The sequence below is a fragment of the Felis catus genome, chromosome A3 (assembly GCF_018350175.1).
Source record: "Felis catus isolate Fca126 chromosome A3, F.catus_Fca126_mat1.0, whole genome shotgun sequence".
NCBI lineage: Eukaryota > Metazoa > Chordata > Mammalia > Carnivora > Felidae > Felis > Felis catus.
Genome location: NC_058370.1, coordinates 33,916,446 through 33,942,289, shown reverse-complemented (window position 1 = coordinate 33,942,289; position 25,844 = coordinate 33,916,446). Strand labels below are relative to the sequence as shown.

At 38.3% G+C, this 25,844-nt stretch overlaps 1 protein-coding gene across 1 annotated transcript in view; it reads left to right on the top strand.

Annotated features, from left to right (window-relative positions):
• The window catches only part of TMX4 (thioredoxin related transmembrane protein 4), a 45,636-nt gene extending 20,350 nt beyond the window's left edge, over positions 1 to 25,286 (top strand). The window contains exons 3-8 of the mRNA XM_023251449.2: positions 1,128 to 1,173; positions 2,747 to 2,875; positions 5,435 to 5,480; positions 14,940 to 15,041; positions 19,931 to 19,994; positions 21,158 to 25,286. Of these exons, the coding sequence (XP_023107217.2) occupies positions 1,128 to 1,173; positions 2,747 to 2,875; positions 5,435 to 5,480; positions 14,940 to 15,041; positions 19,931 to 19,994; positions 21,158 to 21,516 (746 nt within the window). The 3' untranslated portion in view covers positions 21,517 to 25,286. The remainder of the gene's footprint in view (positions 1 to 1,127; positions 1,174 to 2,746; positions 2,876 to 5,434; positions 5,481 to 14,939; positions 15,042 to 19,930; positions 19,995 to 21,157) is intronic.
• The last annotated feature ends 558 nt before the right edge of the window (positions 25,287 to 25,844 follow it).

Below are 25,844 nucleotides of genomic sequence, written 5' to 3'. Positions count from 1 at the left end.
TGAGGAAATGCTGTCTCTGCCAGCTTACCATGCTGGCCAGCGGGGTCCTTTAGCTTTCTCTTTGCCAGAACTGGGCTTACTCTCTTGTGGTGCCCACATCAACATTATTTATTGGTGAACATTTAAAGGGCAGGGATCTGTTCTTTACTCCTAGTCTCATGCAAGTTTTTGTTGTATGCCCCTTTCCTTCATATCATGCATCTCTGTTTCTGGTCGTGATTACCTGATTAAATTCTATCCCTCTGCCACTAGACTGTGGCAGAACAGTCTATGTCAAACTCTGTTCTTCCTTATCTATGTGTCTTGAGCCATTATTACAGTCCCTGAAACAAAGAAGATGCCTAGTAAATATTGGATCAGTGACGAAGGGTTTTATTTATCTTTATTTTCATATGTACCTAGGAAAGCATTTGATATGTGGTTATCGTTTTGTAAGGGTTTGCTAAGACAAATTGAAACAATCCATTAAAGTACACAGAGTTCCTTGACAGAAATTACAAATTTTATAAATGTGCAAAAATTATAATGACCTTATAATTTCATATTCTTTGTTGTTTTTAAACCTATAATTGATTTGATATCTATAATTTATATTTAATATGTACTATTTTTAATTATGTGCTATTCTATTTAATATGTGCTAAGCATTTAATATACTTACCTTAACTTCAGAACAATTCAGTCAGGCTTTCATATACCCATTTCACAGAAAGGTTAAATAATTTATCTAAGGTCACAAAGCTAGTAACTGGAGAATTTAGTATTTAACCCAGATTGCATGACTCTAAAATCTATCCTTTCAGCCACCATACAGTTCCAAGCAATGCACAAGCCAGAAAACTTTAGTGTAACACATCAAAGATAAGCACATTGTCTGTCAGTCATCAGAAAGTGGTAGGTAAATAAAAATGGATAAAAATAAGATATCTTTAAGTAAAAAAAAAAAACCCCAAAACAAAAAACAAACAAAAACAAAAAAAACTAGTAAATGTGATTAAATAACTGGAATGATTTTAATTACATGGCTATGAAAACAAGCTCAAGGCTGCTTATTCTTACAATGTAAGTTAGGTGCTTGGGGTAGTCTGAGTTTGACTTGTAACTTTTTTTGTTTGTGCCCCTTGTAGGTTTAAGTGGCCGCTTCTTTGTCACTACTCTCCCAGCATTTTTTCAGTAAGTTTAAATAATTTTCTGGTTAGACACTAGAAACTTTAGAAAAGATTCGAGAGCAGTAGACGTGTATCAAGAATTCTAAGTTGCCTTCCATAACCATTGCTCATTCAGCTTAAAAATTTGAAGAGAGAAATACTGGTGTGTGTATTTAACGATAGCTGGAAGGAGAGAGGGATGCCCAGAGTACAGCAGGGGAAAGGCACCTAGTGTCAGGCAGGGAGTAGGACAGGGGTGGTCAAAGATGATTTCTCTGATGATATATAAGTTAGGAATTGGGCTAAGCAGACAGAGTGGAGAAAACCTTTCCAGGTACAGGAGATATGGAAAAGCCTGGAAGAAAATGAGATACCTTCTGAGGGCTGTAATTGGTTCTGGCCTATGGAGTGCATTTGGATCATCCTGGGTGATGAGGTTAGAGAGGCTCAGGTAGAGTTACAGGGAAGGGAAAGGAAGGGGGATAGATCCTGGAAATACTTAGGATGTGAGATCATTGGGACATGGTGACTAATTAGTTATAACAAAGGAAGAGCCTGTAATGGGTACCAATAAGCCATGTAGAATTTGTAAAAGCTATTGAGGAGCCATTAGAATAAGATGAAGTTTGGAAGATAGAGGCCAGAATGGAGAAGATAGTGTGAAGTGCCTCTGTTAATTCCAAATGGAGAAGTTTAGGTGCTGGTTTGATTTCCATATCTAAAGCTCAGAAGAAGGATCTAGACTGAAGACATGTATTTGGGATTCCTCAACATTGAGGTACATAAAAATGCAACGTATCTAGAGAGAACGTATACTGTGGAAGGAGAAATAAGTTAAGGATAGAACCTGGTGTTGACCAATATTAGCACATCTGCAAAGGAAGACAGGGAGTGAGGAACTGAACAGGGGTGGTCAGAGTAATAGGAAGAAGCCAAGAGAGCTCATGTCATAAAAGCCAACAGGAAGGAAGGGATTTTCACAAGTGGGCAGTGCCAATGAGCATAAGAGCAGTTTCTCTGGAGTCATGGAAGCAGAACCACCAATCACATGAGCAGTGAATAAGCAATACAGGAGGAGAAAATGGCAAGTGTAGACTCTTCCCTTAAGGAAGCTGGACTATGGCGAGAAAATGAGAGGAAGGCCAAGGGGCCTGGAGAATACAAGGTGTTTTGTTAATTTTGACAGGAGGGATTTGAATGACATAAATTTGGAAGTGTGGATGCAGTTTTTTAAAGCTTGATAACAATTAATGTTTTGCTGTTGTAAGAGAGAAATTGAAATCATTGGTAGCAAAAATAATAAGAAACTTGGTAGATTAGACACTGCCAAGAACTTTGCTTGTGGTCCCAAATTGTGCAGTGATAAAATTCCCCATAGAATATATTGTGCTTGCTGTTTTGGAATTTCTCAGCTGTAACAGATTAATATAATGCACACCTTCTGATTTATGCTTACCTATAATTGTTTTCTTCATTTGAGCCAAGTTAAAATTCAAAGTAGAGTTCACATGTAAAATTAGTTGTTGTTTTGGTTTTTATTACCTATAACACTTATCACTTTAATAGATTTATTTTCTATTTGTTTTTATAATTTATAGTGCAAAGGATGGAGTATTCCGCCGTTACCGTGGCCCAGGAATCTATGAAGACCTGCAGAATTATATCTTAGAGAAGAAATGGCAATCAGTTGAGCCTCTGACTGGCTGGAAATCCCCGGCTTCTCTGACGTAACTTGTTATTACTATTTTTTTTTATGACAGGGTGTTTTTATAAAACAGAGGTATCAAGTTAACAGTCCATAGGCATTCAAGGTCTACATTTTTCTTCATATTCACTTCTGATTACCCAGACTACATACTGACCATGCTTGGCCTGTGTTGTGTTTCTGGTTTTATGACCCACATATGTTTCAGCCAGTTGTTAGTATACTAGGAATTAAGTATTCAGATTCAGGTGGATTACAAAAGCCTTTCCTCTAGCTTTTGCACTAAGCCATATCAACTGTTTTGTCTTTACAAAATATGATATTGAATACCATTTACCATTCTTTCTTCTGAAGCTATCGTATCTATGTGGAAATAAAACCTATGGTGTCTTTGGCTGCCTAGCGTAACACTGCTGGGGGTAACTTTTGTTCATGATGGCAAACTGTATAATTCTTGGTGAAGTACATAATGCCAGACGATACTAACTTTTTTCCACAGTTGGTTTTAAATTTGAATGAATTGTGATAATTGCAGTTAATATTATGTTAGTTTATACAAGTATAGGGAATATTCCTGGTGAAATAGAATCAAATCATGCAATATTTCAGGAATAAATCATGAAATAGTATTTTATAAAATACCCAAGAAATACATAGCTTACTGTAAAAGCAGTTCATCTTTGGCATTTCATTCTACAAATATTTGAGTACTGATTTTATGCCAGATGCTATTCTAGTGCTAGATATTTAACAGGGAGCAAGACAGAGTTGGTCCCTCTGCTCTCCTTATGAAACTTAAAGTAAGACATATTAAGAAAAACAACTAGGGATATAAAGAATCTTAGTCTGGATAAGGGCTATTAAAAACAAACCCTTACTAAGACAGGGATGAACTATGGGGGCATGGGCGTCCACTGGATGAGAGGTGGAGTAGCAGGCAGATCTGAAGGATAGAATGACCTAGCTGGGTAAAGAGCAGGGGTAGGAATATTCTCAACAATGGGTATAGCATGGCCAAAGGCCCCAATTTGGAAAGAGCTCATCGTGCTGAGGAGCAGAAACAAGGTTGAGCACAGGGAAAAGGATTAGGAGTGGTATACACCGAGAAAGAGAGGCAGGAGCCAGATCATATGGGTCTGGGTCTCATTTTGGACCTTGGATGTTATCAGTGCATACAATTAGAAGATGGCTCTTAGGAGGAGAGGTTGGAAAGGGCACAAATGGATGAGGGGAGACAGTTAAAGGCTGTTGCAGTGTCCAGCCAAGGGATGGTTGTAGTGCCTATCAGCGTGTCAGCAGTGGGAATTGAGAGAATGGATGGATTTAAAATAAGTTTGAGATGCAGACTTCCTTCTAGAGCTGTCAGGTTGAATGTGTAGAGATGGGTCTCCATAGAGAATTGAGGAACAAAGTGTGTGGATGGTATTTAAACCTTAGAAGGGAGGGGATCACCTAGAGAGAGGTAAAAAGAAAAGTGCTTGGGACTGAGCCAGGAGACACCCCAAAATTAAGATGAGTAGAGAAGAAGTCAGCAAAAGGAAACTGAAAATGAGTACCAATGAGGCCGGCAGACAGTTAAGGGTGTACGATTTCCTAGAAGCTAAGCAAAGAGTGCTCAAGAAAGAGGGAGTAGTCACTTGTGTCCTGTGTTACCAAGGGTAAAAGATCGAGTCCGAGACATGGATGTTTGGTAAAGCAGTGCAAAGTCATCATGGTCTTGACAGGTAGTGATAATGTAGTAGTGAGGATGGAAGCCAGATGTGATGGTTAAAGGTATGGTGAGGAGAAGAAACAGTAAGCATAGCTACTCTTTGGAGACGTTTGTGAAGTCTAAGAATGTGCTTTTTAAAAGAAAAGAGGGGATAGAACATGTTTTCATGCAGAAGAAAATGATCCAGCAGAAAGGGAGAAATTACTAATGTAGGAAAAGGAGTGGCAGAAAGAACCAAGTCATTAACGTCCAAGACTAAAGATCCAAGATGCAAATCGAGGAATTAGACTGTGGTAGGGCAGATCAACTTTCTCTGCTGTAACAGGAGGAGGTAGATCAGGTGTACACCAGGCTCAGATTTGATGGTGGGAAGATAAGAGAGGTCACACGATGGCTTCTGATTTCACAGGGACATACAAGGAGTATTTGTTAGCTAAGCATGCATGGAAAGGGGATGGTGTGGAAGGTCTGAAGAGAGGGAAAAGACATGAGCTATCATCTCAAGTGGAGCCTAAGACAATGCAGTATTGAGTGCTTCCTGAGGTTTGTGACTGGGAAGGGGGAGCAGTCAGTCAGTCATGTGGTTTTCTCCAGAGACACGCAGCTGCCCAGGGTTGGAGTTTTTGCCAGGTATGTATAATGGTGGGAGAAAGGGCCAGGGGGGTTGAATGTATTTATAGCAGAGGAATTGAAATGAAGGCTATGAAATCTAAGCTTTATGGGAATGGAAGTAAATCCAGGAGAGAGGACAACATATTGCAAAAAGTGGAGGGGCAGATCCTTATGACCTAAGCTTTGTTTTGGTTTGTTTCATCATAGTATATATCACCAGTGGTTCTCCTTCTCTTCATTTATTAATTTTTTTTTTAGGATGTCTGGAATGGCTGGTCTATTTAGCATCTCTGGCAAGATATGGGTGAGTAATTAAATATACCTTTTGTGACTATCTTGGCAGAGAGGTTTTTAAGGAGTAAGAATGTAGCTTCTAAGCAATAGGAAAGTAAACACTCATAAGTACTTTTGTAGTTCACTTTTCTCCTTACGGCACACAATTGCTCTCATGTGGAGTCCCCAGTAGAAAAGTGTCTCTGTGTAGAAGGGCGTAAATTGAACACGGACCTGTAACTACTGTGTCAAAGTCCTATTCTGTGTGTCAGGGATCAGCAAACTATATCTTGGGGACTGGCCACCTGTTTTGATAACTTTTATTAGAACACATTAGTTTTCATTCATTGCCTGTTGTCTAGAACTACTTTCATGCTATGATGGTAGAGTTGAGTAGTTGTGACAGAGACCATGTGTCCCACAAGCCTAAGATATTTACTCTGTGACAATTTAAGAAGAACTTCGAGTCCCTTGTATATGTGATTTTATCATTTCCCTGAGTCATTTCAGTGAGTTAGAACTGTTATTTAGGTTAAAATTTGAACAATTATATAATCTTGAATGTGTTACGTAATCTTTTACTTCCATTTATGTGTAGGATGGGCTAAATTTTGCCAAATGTAACAAACTTGCTGTGGAATTAAATATATATCCTTAAAGTATTTCAAAAAAAATCTTTAGAAGTGTGTACTTATATTTGTCTTTTCAAACTATGATTCTAAGTCATGATGTCATATTTGGAACTTAACACTCAAGAAGTTCATAAGGCTCTTCTGTTTCTCATGCACATCAGTGTATGTTTAGGAAATTTAAGAACAACCTTTTGCATCCTAGTTTTTCAGTTATATTTTATTTTCTGCCTTGTGAGGTAGAATAGTAACTTCAGAATTTTTTAAAAACAGAAATTAAGTTTGTCACTTGGATTCAGTATTTCTTAGTTAATGTTTGTTAATTATTTTTTGGCATTTGTGTGTGATATTAAATAATAACTTGGATTTTCCCTCTCACCAGATAGCATGAGTTTTATATGGTTTCCTTCTACTATTTTCTTAACACTGGTGAGAAGTTTATTCAGGATTTGAGAATTATGAATTGCCAACTGGGAATTGAGAGTAAGGATTTTACCTTTTGCAGTATGTTGACACTGAAGGTTGTCAGAGTCATATATTCTGATAGCCATCTGAGAACGTTGTAGCCTTATAATGTCTAATTGAACAGGATACTCATAATAGATGGATTTCAGGAATCATGAGAGCAAGATCTTGGCATTGAACCTATAATAAGTGCAGGTCAAGAGATGAATTTGTTTAGTTGTTTAAGAAGAGCTTTGATGGAAGTTGGTCATCAATTTCACACATTGTAAAAGAGATGTATTTTCAAATACAGTATCTGGGAAGAAAAACAATTACTTTGACCTCATATAACTTGGCATTTGTGCTTTGATAAGCAAGAGTTTAGGTAAGGAGTTACAGTTTTTCATTTTATCATGCAAATAATTACAGTATGTGGCATTGTTGTGTCAAGGCCAGGAGTGGGTATTTTATCTTCATACACACAGTGCTCCAGCCATGGGCAAGCATAGAAAGATTCTGTGTGGATGTGTCTGACTGCAAAAAAAAAAGAGGGGGGGCATTTTGGAGAATAGAATATGATCTGTCTCTGAATAACCAATTGAGATGTTCTTCTTAGTGATTGAGAAGTAGAGTATATATGATATTTATATACACATGTATATTTAGAATATATTTCCCAATATTTAAAAGGGGACAAAAGAAGATAGTTTTATAGAATAAACTGTTAAATTTGACACACAGTTACATTTTACACTCTACAGAATCACTTTTATCTAATATTAATACCATATTTTTTTTTCTTTTTTGTCAGTATTTGCCTGGAATGTTTTCCACTTTCAACCTTTTTAATTGTTTTTTCTGTTTTGAATGAGTCTTGTAAAATGCATACAGCAACAAGTAATTCTTTTAAATGATAAATTTAGTCCATTTATGTTTATTAGCATCAGTAATGTATTTGCCCTGACTATAGATTTTGTGGGGGGGGGGGGGTTGTGCGCGCGCGTGCACGTTGGGGGTTAACGTGACTAAAAGAACATAAATGGTAAGTCTGTAGATTATTTTGATTTCTTCGTATGTGTATTCATTACCTTAAAAATCTGTGATAGAAATCATGTATCACCCTCTGTATCAGCATCTAGGTTTTTCAAGTCTCTTGGCAACTTTCATAGTTTCTTCTTTTCTTAGAAACAAGTTTCCAGACTTGCATGAAATCTCTGGGAAGGGCTCTCACAACCTGTTTCCAGAATTGAGCCCTGGCCCTCTTATTCAAAGAGGGTATGATTTTCAGCCTGGTTCCCACCTCAGCCTTCAGGTGTAGTCTTGCCTTTTTACACCTAAAGAACCACTTACTGAGCCAGTCCTCCTAGCCGATTACCCAGCCCACTCAGCATATTTAGCCAGCACATCTCCCTTGCCCAAGATCCTTTCATCAGTTGAATGTATAATTGTGGGGAACATAATCTGTTTATAACTCATGTCTAGACAATATAAAACTATAGTGCAATCATATTAACAGTGAACAAAAGAAACAGCATGTAGAGAGAGAGGGAGGGAGAGGGAGAGGGAATGGCAAGAACTAAATGAGTATAAAGTCTTTAAGGAAGAAGATCAAAACAGGGAAGAAGGAAAGACAGAGTGGCTAATACCAGTGAGACAAGATTGTTGATGCCCACCCACAATCTCTTATCCTACTGAGATGTTGTGGCTACATAGACAGATAGAAGTCAGTGTTTCTTCAGCAACAGTCTAACCATGCATGAGTGGCTGGTTATGTATAATACTTTTATGGGGGTGTTGCAGAGTGCCTGGATGGCTCAGTTGGTTAAGGCTCCAACTCTTGATATCAGCACAGGTCATAATCTCGCAGTTAGTGTGTTTGAGACTCATATCAGGCTCTGTGCTGACAGCGTGGAGCCTGCTTGGGATTTTCTCTCTCCCTCTGTATGTGCCCCTCCCCTGCTCACAGTCACGTGCAGGTACTCTCTTTCATGCTTTCTCTCTCTCTCTCAAAATAAATTAAATAAGCATTAAAAAAATACTTCTATAGGGAAGATTTTATGTTATTAAGTGGGGGAAAGATAACAAAACAGTTTGTGTAAGGTTAAATTCATATGGAGTTTTTATGTGTATATAGGAAAATGCTTGGAAGGAGATTAATCAAATATCAACAGTAGCTATCTTTGATACTGAAATTATGGCTGATTTTTTAAAAATCTCTTATCTTGCTCTGTATTTGTCTTTTTTCCTGTAATGAAAAGATAAAATAAAAAGAAGAGCAGCATCTATAAGATCAGAGCCTACTTAACTAATCCTTAAAGTCCTTGAGTTTCTGCTTTAGTAGTGAAGCCAGCCTGCTGGGTCTGGCAATTTGGAAATAAGAACTTGTCCTCAGGATGTCAGAATTGCTTGGTGAGGAGACACCCACACAGCTGAGTTCCTATGAACTCAAGGGTTTTGTTGTGCTCTACATTTGGCTTTCTTAACTCTACACCAACCTCCCATATGTTCTTGCTTGAATAAACGAGTGAAAGTTCCTTGAATTGTGTTATAAGCCAGATCCTGTGAGCTTCCTGCTGTCCTCTGGAATCTGAGGGATGCTTGGTAGGTAACTTGTACAACAATGTGGGAAAAGTGGGGGGAGGGGTGGTTGATAATCTCAAATGTTCTGTCCAGTCACTAAAATTCAGATTGTCTTTCCAATCCAGTGATGATGGTATCCACCTATGTATTTTAATTTTTATATAAACTCCTAGAAGTCACCGCCACTTTAACTATAACACTTATCCTCACATGTAGTCTTGACATTTGCCTACCTCATTAGAGTCACTGAAGCCTGGAAGATGTACAACTCAAGGAATTTCTCAAAAAATGTATAGACATTTTCTAGATATGGAATTGGTACTGATTATATATTTTTGGTAGCAATATAAAATTTCTTTGAAGTTTTCAAAGAAATTTTATTGAACTTATAAAAAGTCACTCAACTTAATGAAAAATATTAACAAATATAAAAGATAGTACAAGGTGAGACTAATGTCATGAAAGCAATGTACAGGAGCTTGAACTTGGGAAGCACTGTCACTGAGTCTGGGGCCACAGTCAGGGTTAGGAATCCCGGAGCTGTTGTCTGTGACACATGTATGAAGAGACTTTCTAGTCTTTTGTCTTAGTTAGCGACAGTGGTGCAGGTAGGTATTAGCTTTCTGTCTTCCAGAGAAACAACTCATTGTTCTCCACCTTGTGTGTGTATCTCTGAACCCATTAGTTTCCCCTGCTATAAACTGTTGTCACTAGAACACTTTGAGTGCTTAGCATAGAACCTGGCACGTAGTCAGTACTTGGTAACTGTTTCTTGTTAGTTGTATTCATTAATCATTTGTCATCATGATTTTACTTTTTACCTCTGACTAGTCAATAAGGAATACTTTATCTTTTTATTCATTTATGTTTTAATCCAGGCTGATAACAGGATTAAAATAGGATTGTATGCCAGTTGTACAACGTGTACGTTTGTGAACTAGGTTTAGCATTTGCATGCATTTCAGTAATTATTTGATTTGGTGAATTTTTGCTGCTTGCTGAGCTAATGTAGTATGTAACTTACTTCAGTGTTATGGCTGTTATGCAAGGATGTAGGCAGTAAGGTATGCTGCGTCTTTGGGAGGACAGTCTATGATGGAAAAGATTTAACGCTCTATGAATCCCTCGCAATGAGAATTAAAGGCCATGAGTATTTAGACTGGAAAATAATGAGAGTGTTTTTTTTTTTCAAAGCGGGACTACTTTTTCCAAAATTTTAATTCTAGTGTAATTAACAAATAGTGCTATATTAGTTTCAAGTGTACAATATAGTGACTCAGCCATTCTATGTATTACTCAGTGCTCATCATGATAAGTGAACTCTTAATCCCCTTCACCTATTTCACCCATCCCCCACCCACCTCCCATCTGGTAACCATCAATTTGTTCTTTATGGTTAAGAACATGTTTTTTGGTTTGTGTCTTTTTTTCTTTGTTTTGTTTCTTAAATTCCACATGAGTGAAATCATATGAATTTGTCTTTGATAACTTATTTCACTTAGCATTTTACACTCTAGATCCATCCATGTTGTTGCAAATGGCAAGATTTCATTTTTTATAGCTAAGTAATATTCCATTGTACATATGTACCACATCTTTATCCACTCATCTGTTGATGAAACTCAGGTTGCTTCCATAATTTGGCTCTTATAAATATGCTGCAAAAAACATAGGGGTACATGTATCTTTTCCAGTTGGTGTTTTCATATTCTTTGGGTAAATACCCAGTAGTGGAATTACTGGATCACATGATAGTTCTATTTTTAACTTTTTGAGGAACCTCCATACTGTTTTCCACATTGGCTGCACCAGTTTGCATTCATACCAGCAGTGCCTGAGGATTCTTTTTCTCCACATCCACACCAACACTTAACAAGAGTATATTTTATTTTTTTTAAATTTTTTTTTTCAACATTTATTTATTTCTGGGACAGAGAGAGACAGAGCATGAACGGGGGAGGGGCAGAGAGAGAGGGAGACACAGAATCAGAAACAGGCTCCAGGCTCCGAGCCATCAGCCCAGAGCCTGACGCGGGGCTCGAACTCACGGGCCGCGAGATTGTGACCTGGCTGAAGTCGGACGCTCAACCGACTGCGCCACCCAGGCGCCCCAACAAGAGTATATTTTAAAGCTCTCAAAACATTTCTCTGTGTTTTAGATAGTGGCATCTCATCTCTTACTGTTTTGAGGTTTTTTTTTTTCCTTGTGAAGTTATCTAGAACCATATTATAGTGGGATGGTGTACACCCACAAAATACCTCTCTCAATGCCTACAAGAGGCTGCAAGATTGTGTCTTGTTGCAAGTGTGAGAGTAAAACATCGCAGGTGAAGTGAACCCTTGGCCATTACTAGAGAAAGTCTTTCTGAGCTGCTCCCATGTAGGGCAGATGTTTTGCGGATTCTGATCTGTGTTTGAAAGGGATATTGGGTTTGTCCCAAATGTCCTCAGAGTATATCCACATTGATGGGATCAAAATCCCAAAGGTTCTCGTGTAATTCAGGGCCAGCCCAGCTCTGAATGAGACTGTGCAACACTAGGCTGGATGGGTGCCCTTGGGCAGTATCTAACCTGACTTGCAGTGGTTCTGATCCCAGATCAGTTACAGATCTCTGTAGAGAGAAGGCTCTAGCTCTGATCCATGGATGCCGTGGCCTTACTCCATTCCTTAAATCCATCTGACCACAGGGTAGAATGTTCTTCTCATTTATTCTACTGTAATGGTGTCTTCATCAGTCCTCTCAAATCTGTATCTAGCCAAAAATTAGCTCTAATTCAGTTATTTATTACAATAGTGCAGTATAAGTCATCAGGCCCATTAGATGATATTTTTGTGCTTTTTTTTTTTTTTAACATTTTATTTATTTTTGAGACAGGGAGAGACAGCGCATGAACAGGGGAGGGTCAGAGAGAGGGAGACACAGAATCTGAAACAGCCTCCAGGCTCTGAGCTGTCAGCACAGAGCCTGACGCAGGGCTCGAACTGACGGACCGCCAGATCATGACCTGAGCTGAAGTCGGCTGCTTAACCGGCTGAGCCACCCAGGCGCCCCTATTTTTGTGCTTTTTAAATTTTTTTTTTCAACGTTTATTTATTTTTGGGACAGAGAGAGACAGAGCATGAGCGGGGGAGGGGCAGAGAGAGGGAGACACAGAATCGGAAACAGTCTCCAGGCTCCGAGCCATCAGCCCAGAGCCTGACGCGGCCTCGAACTCACGGACCGCGAGATCGCGACCTGGCTGAAGTCGGAAGCTTAACCAACTGCGCCACCCAGGCGCCCCTTGTGCTTTTTAAAGAAACAGTAAGATGCTTCCTTATAATGAGATATAATATTGAACAAGGATCAATATTTTCCACAAATGAAAACTGTCACTTTGGCAATTAAAGAAACAGAAATATAGGAATCTAAAACTGAGATCAGTTTGAATCAGTTATTACTTGAAAATATATATATATCAAAATTTCAAGTACTCAATACCACAAACCCCAACACTCTTAAGGTGTTCTAAAACTATTTGTGGACTCAGACAAAGTAAACAGATAAGGATTTATGTCTGCAATTGTGAAAACACAACTTGGTTAATGAGGCTTTAATATTAATCAACTAAAAGACCACAAGATGGCAGGGTTTCTCTAAGAGGCTCAAATAAATCCTTTAAAGAGTAAGTGAGGCTCAAATAAATCCTTTAAATGGTAAGTTGATACAAGAAAATTGAAGCAGAGCTTGCTACAATAAGAAGATATTTTGAATGCACTAAGAAATGTCTGACTTGGAATGCAATAATTCAAAGGCAAACAATTTACTTAATTCTAGAAAATAACTTAGAAAATTTCTTGAAGGTTACTTTAATCATTTATTTTGCAGAAAGGGCCTAAGGACCTAAAGTCTAGAAGGACTAATAACTGGACATTATTCATTCCAGCCCTATAGACGGATATTATTTATAAAGCAAGCTCCAGAATGCGTATTTCTATGGGTCAGCACAAAGCCAGACTGACTTTCCATATCTTTTAATTCTTCGGCACATTTCAGAGTTTAATCCTGATAGTGGCACTGAGTCATCAAGAAAAGCATAAACTATGAAAACACAGAATTTGTATGATACATTTTAGAACTTACACTGAACGGAATTTGAATAAAGCAAGCTTTTGCTATCCCAAATACCTCTTTTGCCTACTGGGCAGCGCAATGTTAGATTATTCTTTTTTTTTTTTTTTTTTAATTTGTTTAATTGTTTATTTATTTTTGAGAGAGAGACAGAGTGTGAGCAGGTGAGGGGCAGAGAGAGAGGGAGACACAGAATCTGAAGCAAACTCTAGGCTCTGAGCTGTCAGCACAGAGCCCGATGGCGGGGCTTGAACTCATGAACCGTGAAATCGTGACCTGAGCTAAAGTCTGACACTTAACCAACTGAGCCACCCAGACACCCCAGATTATTTTTAATAAACAATTGCCTCGGCTGAAGATAAAAGGATGACCAGTTCCATCAACAGAGCACAGATGATAGTTTTACAAATCACAAGTTGTTTGCATTTCCTGTGAATAATTGAAGGATTTGCTAGTATCTTTTTTTTGTTCAATAAGTATTTATTGAACACTTTGCATGTATCAGTATGTAAATTACTCGCTGGGTCTTTAGATCTATCTCTTCTAATGAATGAGAAATTGGGAGAGAGGAGATCTCAGATTATTCTAGACCAATTAACTAGCTTTTTTGTTTGTTGGTTTATCATTCAGAATTAAGTCAGAATAAAATATATTATTTAATTGTATTGGCATTTATAAATGGAAAAGCCAACAGGAGATACTTGACTAATTTGGATTTTGAGAAATATTAAAATAGAAACTAGGACTCATTATCACCCACCTCATCAGCTCTAGGCAAGTCATTCAGTTGTTACCTCTGCTTGCTTGTGGCATTTAGCTCGGGGCCATTTCATCTTGTGTCAGGTAAGTGCTTGGATTGTAGTGAATGACTGCTTTGGAGCTGGAAGGGCCTAACACAGATGATCACTAAACCATCATGGTGAAGCATGGCTCCTACAAGCCCACATTTAAAAGGGCCTTGGCACCAAACTAGTAGGTTCATATTTGTATGACTTAGCATGTAAATAATTTCTAGCAAAAATGGTATCTCTTCACTGATTTTTTAAAGTATCTGACATCAAATAGGGTCTGAGGGAACAGTAAGAATGAAGGGATGTGAGCTCTACTCAAAAGACTGATGGAATCTCATTTGTTCATAATGAATTAACTGGAAAAATTTTTTCTGTGTAATATTATATTTTCAGTTTTATGGTGAATTACAAAAGTTGTTGAGGATGGGTGGGGTAGAGTAATGGTCTGATTAGAAAAAAGGAAGTATGGAGACATTTTAAATGGTTGATACTCTGTAAGTAGTAATTTAGTTTCACTTAAAAATTGACAAAGGCCCAAGAAGTTTAATTTTTTATGGATGCCATATGATGAGTAAAAATTGAGATACAGAATTATTAGGGGAGAATGACCAAAAAGAATCTATGAAATGATGAAAGGAGGGGCTAGAAAAACAATTCTGCCAGAGTTCTACCAGATCATGAACAAAGAAATAGAACTCAAAGAAGTATAACTTGAGAACAAAGGTCAAGATATGACCTTGATTATTACTCTCAGATTTTCAGTGTTGTAAAATCTGACTTGTTCTTGAAGAATCATATAGATGCAGACTGGATGACCTTTGTGGGAGCTCATACATGTAGAAATAATTTGCAGACTTGAGTTATAGCTAGGGAGGGAGATTCAAACATATTTGGTAATAAGTAAAGATTTTATTTTATATTTTTCTTCTGATTACAGCATCTTCACAACTATTTCACAGTGACCCTTGGAATTCCTGCTTGGTGTTCTTATGTCTTTTTCATCATGGCCACCTTGATTTTTGGCCTTCTCATGGGTCTGGTAAGAAATAATGCCATTTCCCCCGCTATCTGTAAAGCCACATGGATTTTATGCAAAACTAGAAAGCAGCCAAGAAAGAAAAGATGCATAAACAAATATCATTTTGTGTATAGTCTAAGAAGTTAAGTAGCATTTACTTGTTTGCTATTACTGTCAGTGGTAATTTGAGATATAATGGAAAATTCATTTAATTGTTATCTCCTAATCCTATCCTGAAATATCCTGAAGATGTGTGCTGCCTAGAGTATAGGCAGTAATGAAAGAATTGGAGACCTTATGTGAATTCATAGTCAGTTTCCAAGACAACCAAGTCAGCTGTGATTTCACACATTGCCTACTTGATTGGAACACTGTGGTGATAAGGCCAAACCTGTGAATTTGTTCCTTGAGTGAACAAGATGACTTTTTTCTTGTTCATATCCTCCAGTTGAATCTCTAATCCTGACCAGCTACTTATACATAGACTCTAGTTATCCCAAGGTGGATTTTGTCAGATAAGGTAGACAAAAAACACAGTCATTATTATGGGAAAAAATAAGATGCAAAGCACATTACTATGTCTTCTTTCGGTGTAAAAAGTGGTATCTAATAGGTATCTGTGCATTTTCTTCCTAGATGTTTTAGGTAAGAATTGAAATAATAAATTTATTTATTTAGCTGTATAGACAACTGTAAGGGTTTTGGCATGTTTTACTCTTTTATATAATTTTTTAATCTTTCTTTTTACCCACACTTGATCAATTTGAGCTTTAAGCTCTAAGCTAAGTTCTTTTTTTTTTCTTTTTAAGTGTATTTATTTTGGAGAGAGTGCACATGTGCGCAAGCCAGGGAAGGGAGAGAGAATCTCAAGCAATCCCCAGTGTCAGCACAGAGCCTGACACAGGGCTTGAACTCATGAACTGTGAGATCATGACCTGAGCCAAAATCCAGAGTCTTACTGAAATCCAGAGTCTTACAAAATCCAGATGCTTACTGAGTCTCCCAGGTGCCCCAAGATAAGTCTTTAAAACCATTGTGCTATATATTTATCACACAGCTCCTAAACGCTATATGATAGGAATAATTGATGATTATTAAGAATTTATGTAAAAAGGACAAACATTTAGGTAGGTCTGTCCTTACACTGTATAATGCATTTCAGCTCTTTAGCAAGTTCTTTTTATTTTATTTGTTTACCTTTTTTAAATTAGCAAGTTCTTTTTAAAAAATTAGCTTAAAGTGTTAGCAGTTGCTTTTATCCATATTGATATATAACTTGGGATGACAAAGTCAGACTCCCAAGAAACCAAGGAGGCTTTTATTTGATTCGATTTGGCTTTGCTACAAACATGCTTATTTCAAATTATGGTATATTTGATTTGTGACTGCTGGTGTTAGCTTCACAGGTGGGGATGGAACTCAGATATGTCATTCATTAGCTTGCATTAATCCTAGTGCTAACTAACATGTCCCTGACTGACTGGCCTTAAAGTATTTGACTTTGTATAAAGCTGACTGGATATCAATATGCTTCTCCTATCTATGGTCTAGTTCTGGATTGTTCTGGTGGTGTCTTTTAGGGCCACATGAGTGTGAGGCTTTTGTAGGGGGAGCACCATGAGATACTGGGTGGTTCTCAAGTGGAGTTATGGAGAATGTAGGTTGAGCGTGAGCCTTTTGGAAGACCATTGGAAACTCTTCTCAGCATAAAGGTTTTTTGAAATTTATCTTTGAGGTCAACTTTAAATTCAAGAAATCAAGTCAGGCTTGTCTATGCCCTAACTTCATTTGGGAACTTAGATTCAAATAATCAGTACAGGAGGGTTATTAAGATTTGGCCTGAAGAAACAAGAGAGTTGATTCTAGACTATTCAAGTGATTAAATGATATAGAATATCATTCCTTTATAAGAAATTGGGAGAGTAACTATTTAACAAAATAGTAATAATTTCAAAGCAGTAATAAACTCAGAAATGTTCTGGTAATACATTTCCATAAAATACCAAACACATATCTCTGATTCCTTTTCTACAACTGTAATACATACCAAAAGAAGCACACAACAACCAGAATTGTTGCCTTCAGGGAGGTCTGCAGGTGTGCAGTTCTGTCTTGTATGTCACCTTTGCCATTAACTGAGGGCTGAAAGCAGAGCCCAGGCATGCAGTCACCTGAGGCTTGGTCCTGGTGACCCTGGAAGTTCTTCCCTGTATGAGTTCTTATGGAGTTTAACTTCTACAGTGGCCAGGAGGGCAGGATGTTTTCCATAGAGAAGTCATTTCCTGATCAAGTCATTGTTTCCCATAAGCCTATTATGTTTTCTACTTTTTCCTAATTTTAGAAGATGAGAAGTCAAAACAAGGCTGCTGGTTTAGATTTTTGTTTGTTTTCGTGATTGAGCCTCACGATGGCTGAAATGTTAATACTAAATGTTATTTTGCACATGTCAGCAAAGGGCCCAGTTTTAGAAATCAAGTATATATTTTGCATTTTAAATCAATATGGGAAAGACCCTTAAGTGTATCATCTGTATATGAAATCACTCCGGCAGTGTCGTTTTCTGTCATCAGTGACTCTGCTCTGAAGGATAAAAGACAGCAAAGCTCTAGGCAAGCAGAAGAGCAGTGGAAAACACAGGCAGCGATCGTATGCCTCTACTCTCCTGTCTCCATTTCAGTTGGTATATGTGGTGACTGTCTAAATTTTGGTACTTGGGTAGATTATTTTTCTGTGTGTTGCTCCCCAGTGTCTAGCACAGAGCCTCCCTCAGAGGAGGGTCTCTAATATCAAGAGGCCTAGATTTCACTCTCTGTGAAAGGTGGCAAATCTGTCTCCCCTCCTCATTTAGTTGCATGGCTATCTGTATCTACCTGGGTCACAGCTGGAACGTGAAAATATAACCCTGGAAGGGAAGAGGAAGAAAAGGGCACTACTCCCCTATAGACCCTGCTTTTATTTATTTATTTATTTTATTATTTTTTTTAACGTTTATTTATTTTTGAGACAGAGAGAGACAGAGCATGAACGGGGGAAGGGCAGAGAGAGAGGAAGACACAGAATCAGAAGCAGGCTCCAGGCTCTGAGCCATCAGCCCAGAGCCCGACGCAGGGCTCGAACTCACGGACCGTGAGATCGTGACCTGAGCTGAAGTCGGACGCTTAACCGACTGAGCCACCCAGGCGCCCCTAGACCCTGCTTTTAAACAGTGCCATTCTTAGTGGCTTAGGAAGTGGACCATTCCAAGGGAATAGTTCTCTAGATTAGAAAATAGATCTTGAACTGAGAGAATCTGGGAGAATAAGAGGGTTTTCCTTCCAGTTTCTGAATTAAGGCTATATGATGGAATTGTGTACTATTAGATATAAAATAGACTTTCATGATAGGTTAACCCAAATCCATCCTTTTGAGAGAGTTCCAGTGAGAAAGCAGTTAAATGACTTGTTCAGGGTCACACAGTTAATGAGAGACAAGGTTGAGGTTAGCATGCTTTAAGTCTTTTTCTAGGCCCTCTATACCTAGCCCTCTAGCTGGCCCAGGGAGCTTGTTCCTCACCAACCCACAGAGCTTTATGCATCCCACTGTCCTACCACACTGTTCTCCCCAGCCTTGCATTCAGGGCTTCCTCTGGATATAAGAGCCCCCATGGTCCAGTTTGGTGTAGCTTAGACGAACCAGGCAGCTGGTACTACCCATCCGCTCTGGACTATGCCCAGGGCCTTAAGTGATGCCTCCTTCAAGTGGTCATTCTTGATCCTTCCCAAACCCATAACTGGTTGTAATATCTGAATCTTTGAAATATCTGTCAAAGTGTTTTATTCATTTTTCTTATGAAATTCATGTTCCATATTGCTTTATGTTTAAACTGCCATTTTTTCTCCTTTTTTGAACTTGTCCCCACAGAAGTTAACACAATACCTTGAACCTAATGAACCAAATTTTGAGTAAAGTGGTAAATGAATATACAGATGGTGATAATCCTGAATACAAAGTAGGGTACTCATTTGATGTTTATGAAACTGAATCAAAAGAACTATGATATCAGGTTCTTTAAAATTTTAGAGCATCTTTAAAACACTAATATATGAAGTAGTATTACTATCTTAAAGGCCAAGTCTGGGAGTCAGCTAGGTACAAGAAGGACACTGTCCTTCTAAATGGGCAGCTTCTTCCTGGTTGTATCTTTATGTTGTGTGATGCTGCATGGGAAGGTGTGAAGAATGGCTGCAGCTTATTCTGGGTCCAGCTAACTGCACCCCACACCCATAGCTTCATCACCGTGGCCCATGCCGGACTAGGAATGGAACAGGGACTGGGATGAACCTGCCCCTAAGGAGCTTGTAGTTTATCAAGGGAGAGGGATGTTTCTAGCAAGTAGAAAATGATTCATTCATATTTCATTAAGGTCGGAGATGAAGCCAAGTCAGTCACTGTCTAAAATAGGGTTTAGTTCATATCACTGATAACTTTTCTTGCAATTTATTTCTGTAGAAATTTCTTACGGTACTCTTAAGAATTCTAGACCCTGAAATAAATAGCCTTTTACTCAGGCATTGGTGAGAGGCAGCCATATACAGACTAGTTTTGTTTGTCCAGAGGGGTATTTTTAAAAAGGCCGCTTTAGACTTGACTGATAGTATCCATTTTCTTATACCTGTTTGATTTACCAGTTTTTGGTGGGATCTCTATAGACATTTGACTTTGTGACCCCTGTTATAAATCAATATTTTCCTACATTGTTACATTTAAAAAATTGGAAAGTCTTAATTATGCCCTTGTCCTTTTTGAGGACTTTTGACCAACCGCTAATTATTTGTCTGTAAATATCTGATTATAGATCCAAGACCTAAATTTGAGGCTCTTTGGTAATAAATGTCATATCTATTCACTGTAAAATCACTTTTTCCCTTCAGGTCTTGGTGATAATATCAGAATGTTTCTATGTTCCACTTCCAAGGCATTTATCTGAGCGCACTGGTAAGTATGATAAACTCATGTGATAGAGTAGTTTTGGAATTCTGTGGCGTGCCCTTTTGTGCTCAGATAGATACTGGAGTTTTCCCCCCTGACTCGTGAGGTGACCAAACCATCACTACTACCAAATTCTTTGAAATATGTTTTCTAGGTCAGATTTGAACAAAAATGATTTTTTTCTTCCCTTAAATTAGGTAATGCTTCATTTTGGTCATTGTTTTTCCCCTTGAGAATATGCCCTTCATTAATTAGTTGACACCTTTTCCTTCATTCAAACTGGAATGAGGGAAGAGAACTCACATTTATTGAGTCTCAACCGTGTATCAGTAACTATTCTAAATCCTATAAAAACAGTCTTCCCAAATCCTTGCACTGCTCCACACTGTTTGTGGGACTAAACAGCCCTGGGTTTTCATGTTTTTATTCCTAGTTTTGAGACTTTGCATGAAGACTTCTTTGAGACTTTATAATTGTTTAATTTTATGTGGAAGTTTAACTAAATAAGCTTATATTTCTTTTCAGTTCTTGAAGTTCTCAAGACTTGGGGATTTCCGTAGATAATTAGAAAATATATTATGTTCCTTAGAATTGTTAAAAATACCATAAACCCAGTTTAAAGTAACTTAGGAAAAAAAGGAAATGTTATTAACTCACATAACTGAAAAATCTAGGGATGTTCTGGTTGCAAGCTCAGCCCAAGGGATGTTAGGTTTCTGTTTCTATGTGGCTGATTCAGTGGCTGTCAACAGCCCTAACTCACATTTTATCAGTTTATCAATTCCTGTAGAAAGAGAGAAGGCTTTTCTTCTTGACTCTGGCCAAAAAACTCCTGGGAAGTCCTGTGATTGGCTTGGCTTAAGTCACATTTCTTAACTAATCACCATGACTAGTGAGTGGGTCACTGAGTAAGCCAGAAGGAACCTTTACCCTCTCTGGCTCTGTGCTTTATCAGTCAACACAGTTAGTGAACTTTCCAGAGAGGAATGGAGAAGCCCTGGATGGAGGTAGGACACCGCCAGCCAGAGATCTGTGCAGTGTGATAACATAGCTTCAGATTGGAGAAAACAGTCACGGGCCCCACCCTTTCATTTCACAGCTAACCACACTCAATTGACTGCTGAATGACCAGTTTATTTAGAGGATGTTCCCCTCTCTTCCCTCCACAGAGCAGACTCGGAGGTCAGAGGAGGCTCACAAAGCTGAACAGTTGCAGGATGCAGAGGAGGAAAAAGATGATTCAAATGAGGAAGAAAACAAGGACAGCCTTGTAGATGATGAAGAAGAGAAAGAAGACCTTGGTGATGAGGATGAAGCGGAGGAGGACGAGGAGGAGGACAGTGCTGCCGCTCGCGTGGATGAGGAGAGGAATGACGCCCAGGACCAGGGGCCCCTGAGAGAGGTCCAGGAGGATGGAGAACCTGAGCCTGAAGAAGACACGCCTGTGCAGCCCAGCCCAGCCGACACAGAGGTGGCGGAAGACACATTGAGGCAGCGCAAAAGTCAGCATGCCGATAAGGGCCCATAGGTCTAGTGACGGTGTTTCCAAGAATTCAGACCAAAGGACTGTGTCAGCTTCCCTCTGGTCTGCAGTGTAAATCAAATCCGTACTTTTTCCTGAATGAGCAAGCTTCTCTTAAAAAATGGTCTCTAGTCATGTAGTCTTATGGCATTAAGCCTCATGTATATTAATGAGAGTCTTTCAGGCATGACAATCAGGAAACAGAAAGACAAACACGGTGTTAGATCTGTTTGAGCACTTAGTATGGGCACAAATTCATTTGCTTGGGGCTAGAGAGTTTTGACCTGAGAAAGCACCCCGCAGGCGCCATAAAATGAAAGCAAAGCAACATGAGCCTCCTCACAAGCAGCAGACGTCTTGTGGAAGTCTTTTGTGTGAAGTATTCGTTTTTGTCAAATGTAAGAAACATCAGCCACCGCGGTGGAGAGACACTTTTTTAGAGGTAGAAATTGAGAGGGCCCTGGATTATTATGGTAGAAAAGAGCTTGGACATCATCCCAACTCTCTGAATCGCTTTTGCTGTGATTTATTTCTTACCTTTAGTATCTCCAACCTTCCCACCACGGGCCTGCAGGCGCCCCACACGCTTCACAATACTTCCTCAGTGATAGGCCACAGACAGCGGCCGGTTGACATCAGCCGCTTTCCTTCTTGACTTAAGGGTTTACATAATCCGGAACCAAAGCCCGTGACTGCCAAGCATCTTGAATGAAATGTTGTAACCTTTGGAGATTCAAAAGGAAGTAGGGGTTTTATAGGAGTGATTTTTGTTTTTGTTTTTTGCCAAAATGTAGTAATTACTTTTTTTCAAAAAGTTCCTTTAGCAATATTCTTTTGAAGCCAGAAGTGCCCTAAGTGTTGCCAGTACAAGGTAGTCTTGTGAAGAGAACTTGAATACTTTGTTGTTTTGCTTCCATCTCAAGGGGTTCCTTGGCTCTTGAACCACTTTATTATTAACTGCAAAACCATTTCTGGTTTTCGTTCAGTGATGTGCTTTTGGTGAAAGAATTAATGAAAGTGAATATCTGGAAATGAAAGATTTGGTTTCGTTTCCTTCTTCCTTAATCTTGTAGAGAATTTTATTCCTGTAAATCTCTCAATACTCAGTCCACTAAAAGTACCCAGGGGGCCTGATTTCTTTTAAAGAATCCATCCATCTACTTCTGTCTTACCTGATTTATGTCTTAGAATAAATTCGTAAAATTAGATTCCAAGCTTATGAAAGATGTCTAAAGTTGATCCTACACCCCTTGGGTCCAGACAGAAAAACAAGTAGTACAGGTTTATGAAATTCGAAAAGTTTCTGTCATCTTTATAAAGAAATATGCAGTATACTCCTGGCTGTTTAGATAACCCTTACCTCATATTAACTTTGAACAGGGGCTCATTGGAGGAGGGGGAGGTCTGAAACTCTCTACCCTTGGGTGGATGAATGGGTCTGTTGCAAGCCTCACACAAAGGGAGTTTTTATTCTGACAGAAGCTAGTTTTTAGAGATGGTTATTTTTCATCTTTCCAACTCAGTTACCTGACAGACTCATCCCCTAGTACGGTGAGGTTCATTAACAGTCGCCAATAGTTTTTTGCTTCAGACAGCTACAGAATCTTGAGTTTGAAGCCATCACAGAACTGAGGGACTGGGGAAACCTTGACTTTGGCTCATTTCCTGCCCCTCCTGCCATGTAAGTCTCTGATACATCCTCACCCCAAGCACCATGGTTCTGATGGTGGCAGTTATGTCTCCCTAATATTGGGAAGCTTTTCTAGATCATTCTCTTCTCTTCTCTTCTGTCACTGGATTTCTTTCTCTGAAACAAAGTTTTCAAAGATCACTAAGTTCAAGTTCAGAGGTGTGGAATAAAAAAGGTTTCATTATTTGACTTTTTTGTTTAAACCTCCCCCCTTTGCCCATTCCCCTATATTAAAACTTTTTTTTTTTTTTTAAGTGTAGTGTTTGACCAGAAGGGAAGGAATGAAGAAATAAAATCCACTTTGGCTTTTTATAAATGTAAGGCCAATTTCCAATTGGACCCCAAATAGTATCTAATTATAATAAGAAAAATATATGTTCTTTCTCAACAATACTTGTAAAAAATTGGAGGAAGAGGAGAAAACAGTTTGGCGAAGAAGGTCCATTAAAAGTTGGAGCGTCTGTGGCTACAGGTACCATTTTTTTTTTTTAAACATCCCAGCAAAAGATGGGGTTTTTACTCAATGGACTGATAAGTACACATCTAATTTAATCTCTTCCCACTTGAGGCCTTTAGGTTTGTTTTCAGTACTTACTGGATATAAAACTAAAGGGGAAAAGTCAACCTAAAATAATTTATGATTAGATTAACACCTCAATAGGATTTTGTGGATTTTTCGTGTGGATAATATATTTAATCCAGGAGCCAAATCATGGAAACACAATTTTGATTTTAAAAATTAAAAAATAATCATGCTTCCTTATGTTGCAATATCAGTTACTTACAGAATAGTGTTTTATGTAACTCAAATCAGGAAAATTAAATAAAAGTGACTCTAGATTTTGGAATAGAAGTGAAATACTTTACGTGGGAGCAGTTGGAGCAGGGTGTCTTTTCGCTGATTAGAAGGAAAATTTGAAACTTCTACCTTTTTCTTAGTTTCTTTTATCATTCATCTCTTGCTAGATCTGCTAAAGCACCCCAACTTGCTTAGAGCTCTCCCATTGAAGCAATGAGTAGACAATCCCACTTCTTTCCTTCCCTTTGAAGTGTAAGCACTGAATGGGGTGACAGGCAGGACTCCTCTACTTCACAGGTCCCTGCACTGCATGGGTGCATACTTCCCACCTGAACTGATGCATATGAGCCCTGTTAGCCACAGGACTCCTTAACTACAAAAAGAAATCCAAAATAATGACTGTAATAAAAAGTAAACAAGCTTTAGAGAATTCCAAATTTTGACTTTTTTATGGCCCCAATCCTTGCTGATAGCTATGGCATTGCTATATGATTTGAGTTTATATAAGCCTGCAGAGTCCACAGTGCATAACACCTTTGGGGAAGGATGATAAAAAATGTCTTCTGAAGTGAGCACTTAGCATACGACTTTTTATGACCAACTATTTAATACTGGAGCCTGTATGCTGCTTTACAGGATGGCAAGCATTAAAGAGTCCAAAAAAAAAAAAAAAAAGTAGAAACAATAGGGTACACCTAAGATTTCAGTATAAAATGTTAAATTGGCATGAAGTGAGAGAGAGAAGGGAAAGATTGGTGCTTTCACTAATGTGTATCAACTTATCTCTGTCCAACTCAGTGTTGAAGTGTTATCTGCCAGTATTATAAATGTATAATTGACCCATCCCATCAAATATAACAACATTTTGAAAAGTATTCATGTAAATCTTTTGTGCCGACAGAAAACTTCCTCCTTGTTCAGTATCTTTACCTCAGCCCTACATTTTGATCCTCTTCAGAAGATTAGTTTGTCTTGAAAAACCAAACATGGAGTCATCAAGTCTGATGAACCTTGATGGGGCAGCTTTTTGAGTAGCTTTTCTGAACCAGGAGATTTGGTTGAAAGGCCTTTGGTAGTTTCAGACCAGGACATGGCCTTCAGATGGCCTCTTCTCGGTCAAGTTTCACGTGAACTGTGCCATTGTTTCTGTGCGCCTCAGACCATTTTAACATGTTTCCGATGTAGTGTGATTGTATTTGTTCCTAATTAGTTTCTTTGTGCAAATGCAGTTTTTACACTAAAAATACTGTTTATTTGTATTGTAATACATTCTAAATTTGTTATTTATATTTTTTGTAATAGTCATAATTATTTAGCTCAGAGATATTTAATTAGTTTTCTCTTCATCCATGTGTTCTTTGCTTCCTCAGATAGCATCTGCAGTAACTGGAAACAGTAATAGGAAATCAAGATATAAACCTCAAGCATTATATTGCTTGAATTACAAATCACCTTATCACAAAATTGTATAGAATCTTTGATCATATACCTTTTTATTTTATTGTAAACTTCTATTTGCAGCCAAACCTAATGATAGTGATAAGTAAAATCAAAACAGTGTATGGCTTTTCATAGAACTATTTTCACAAAAGTCATTCACCTAGGGAGTGAAAAATACTGCTTTGTTAAAAAATAATTTTCATCTGTCCATTCTGCATCCAATCTGTTTCCGCCCCCTGCCCCTTTCTTTCTGTCCTCTTTTTGACTTGGTGAAATGCAAACCATGCTCCTTTTAGCTACTTTGGAAAGTGCACAAACCAAGGACAAGTGCAAAGATCCAAGACTTCCTCTTTGTTATAGCCATTGTTTTGCCTATAGAAACTCATTTTATTCATTTGTCAGGTC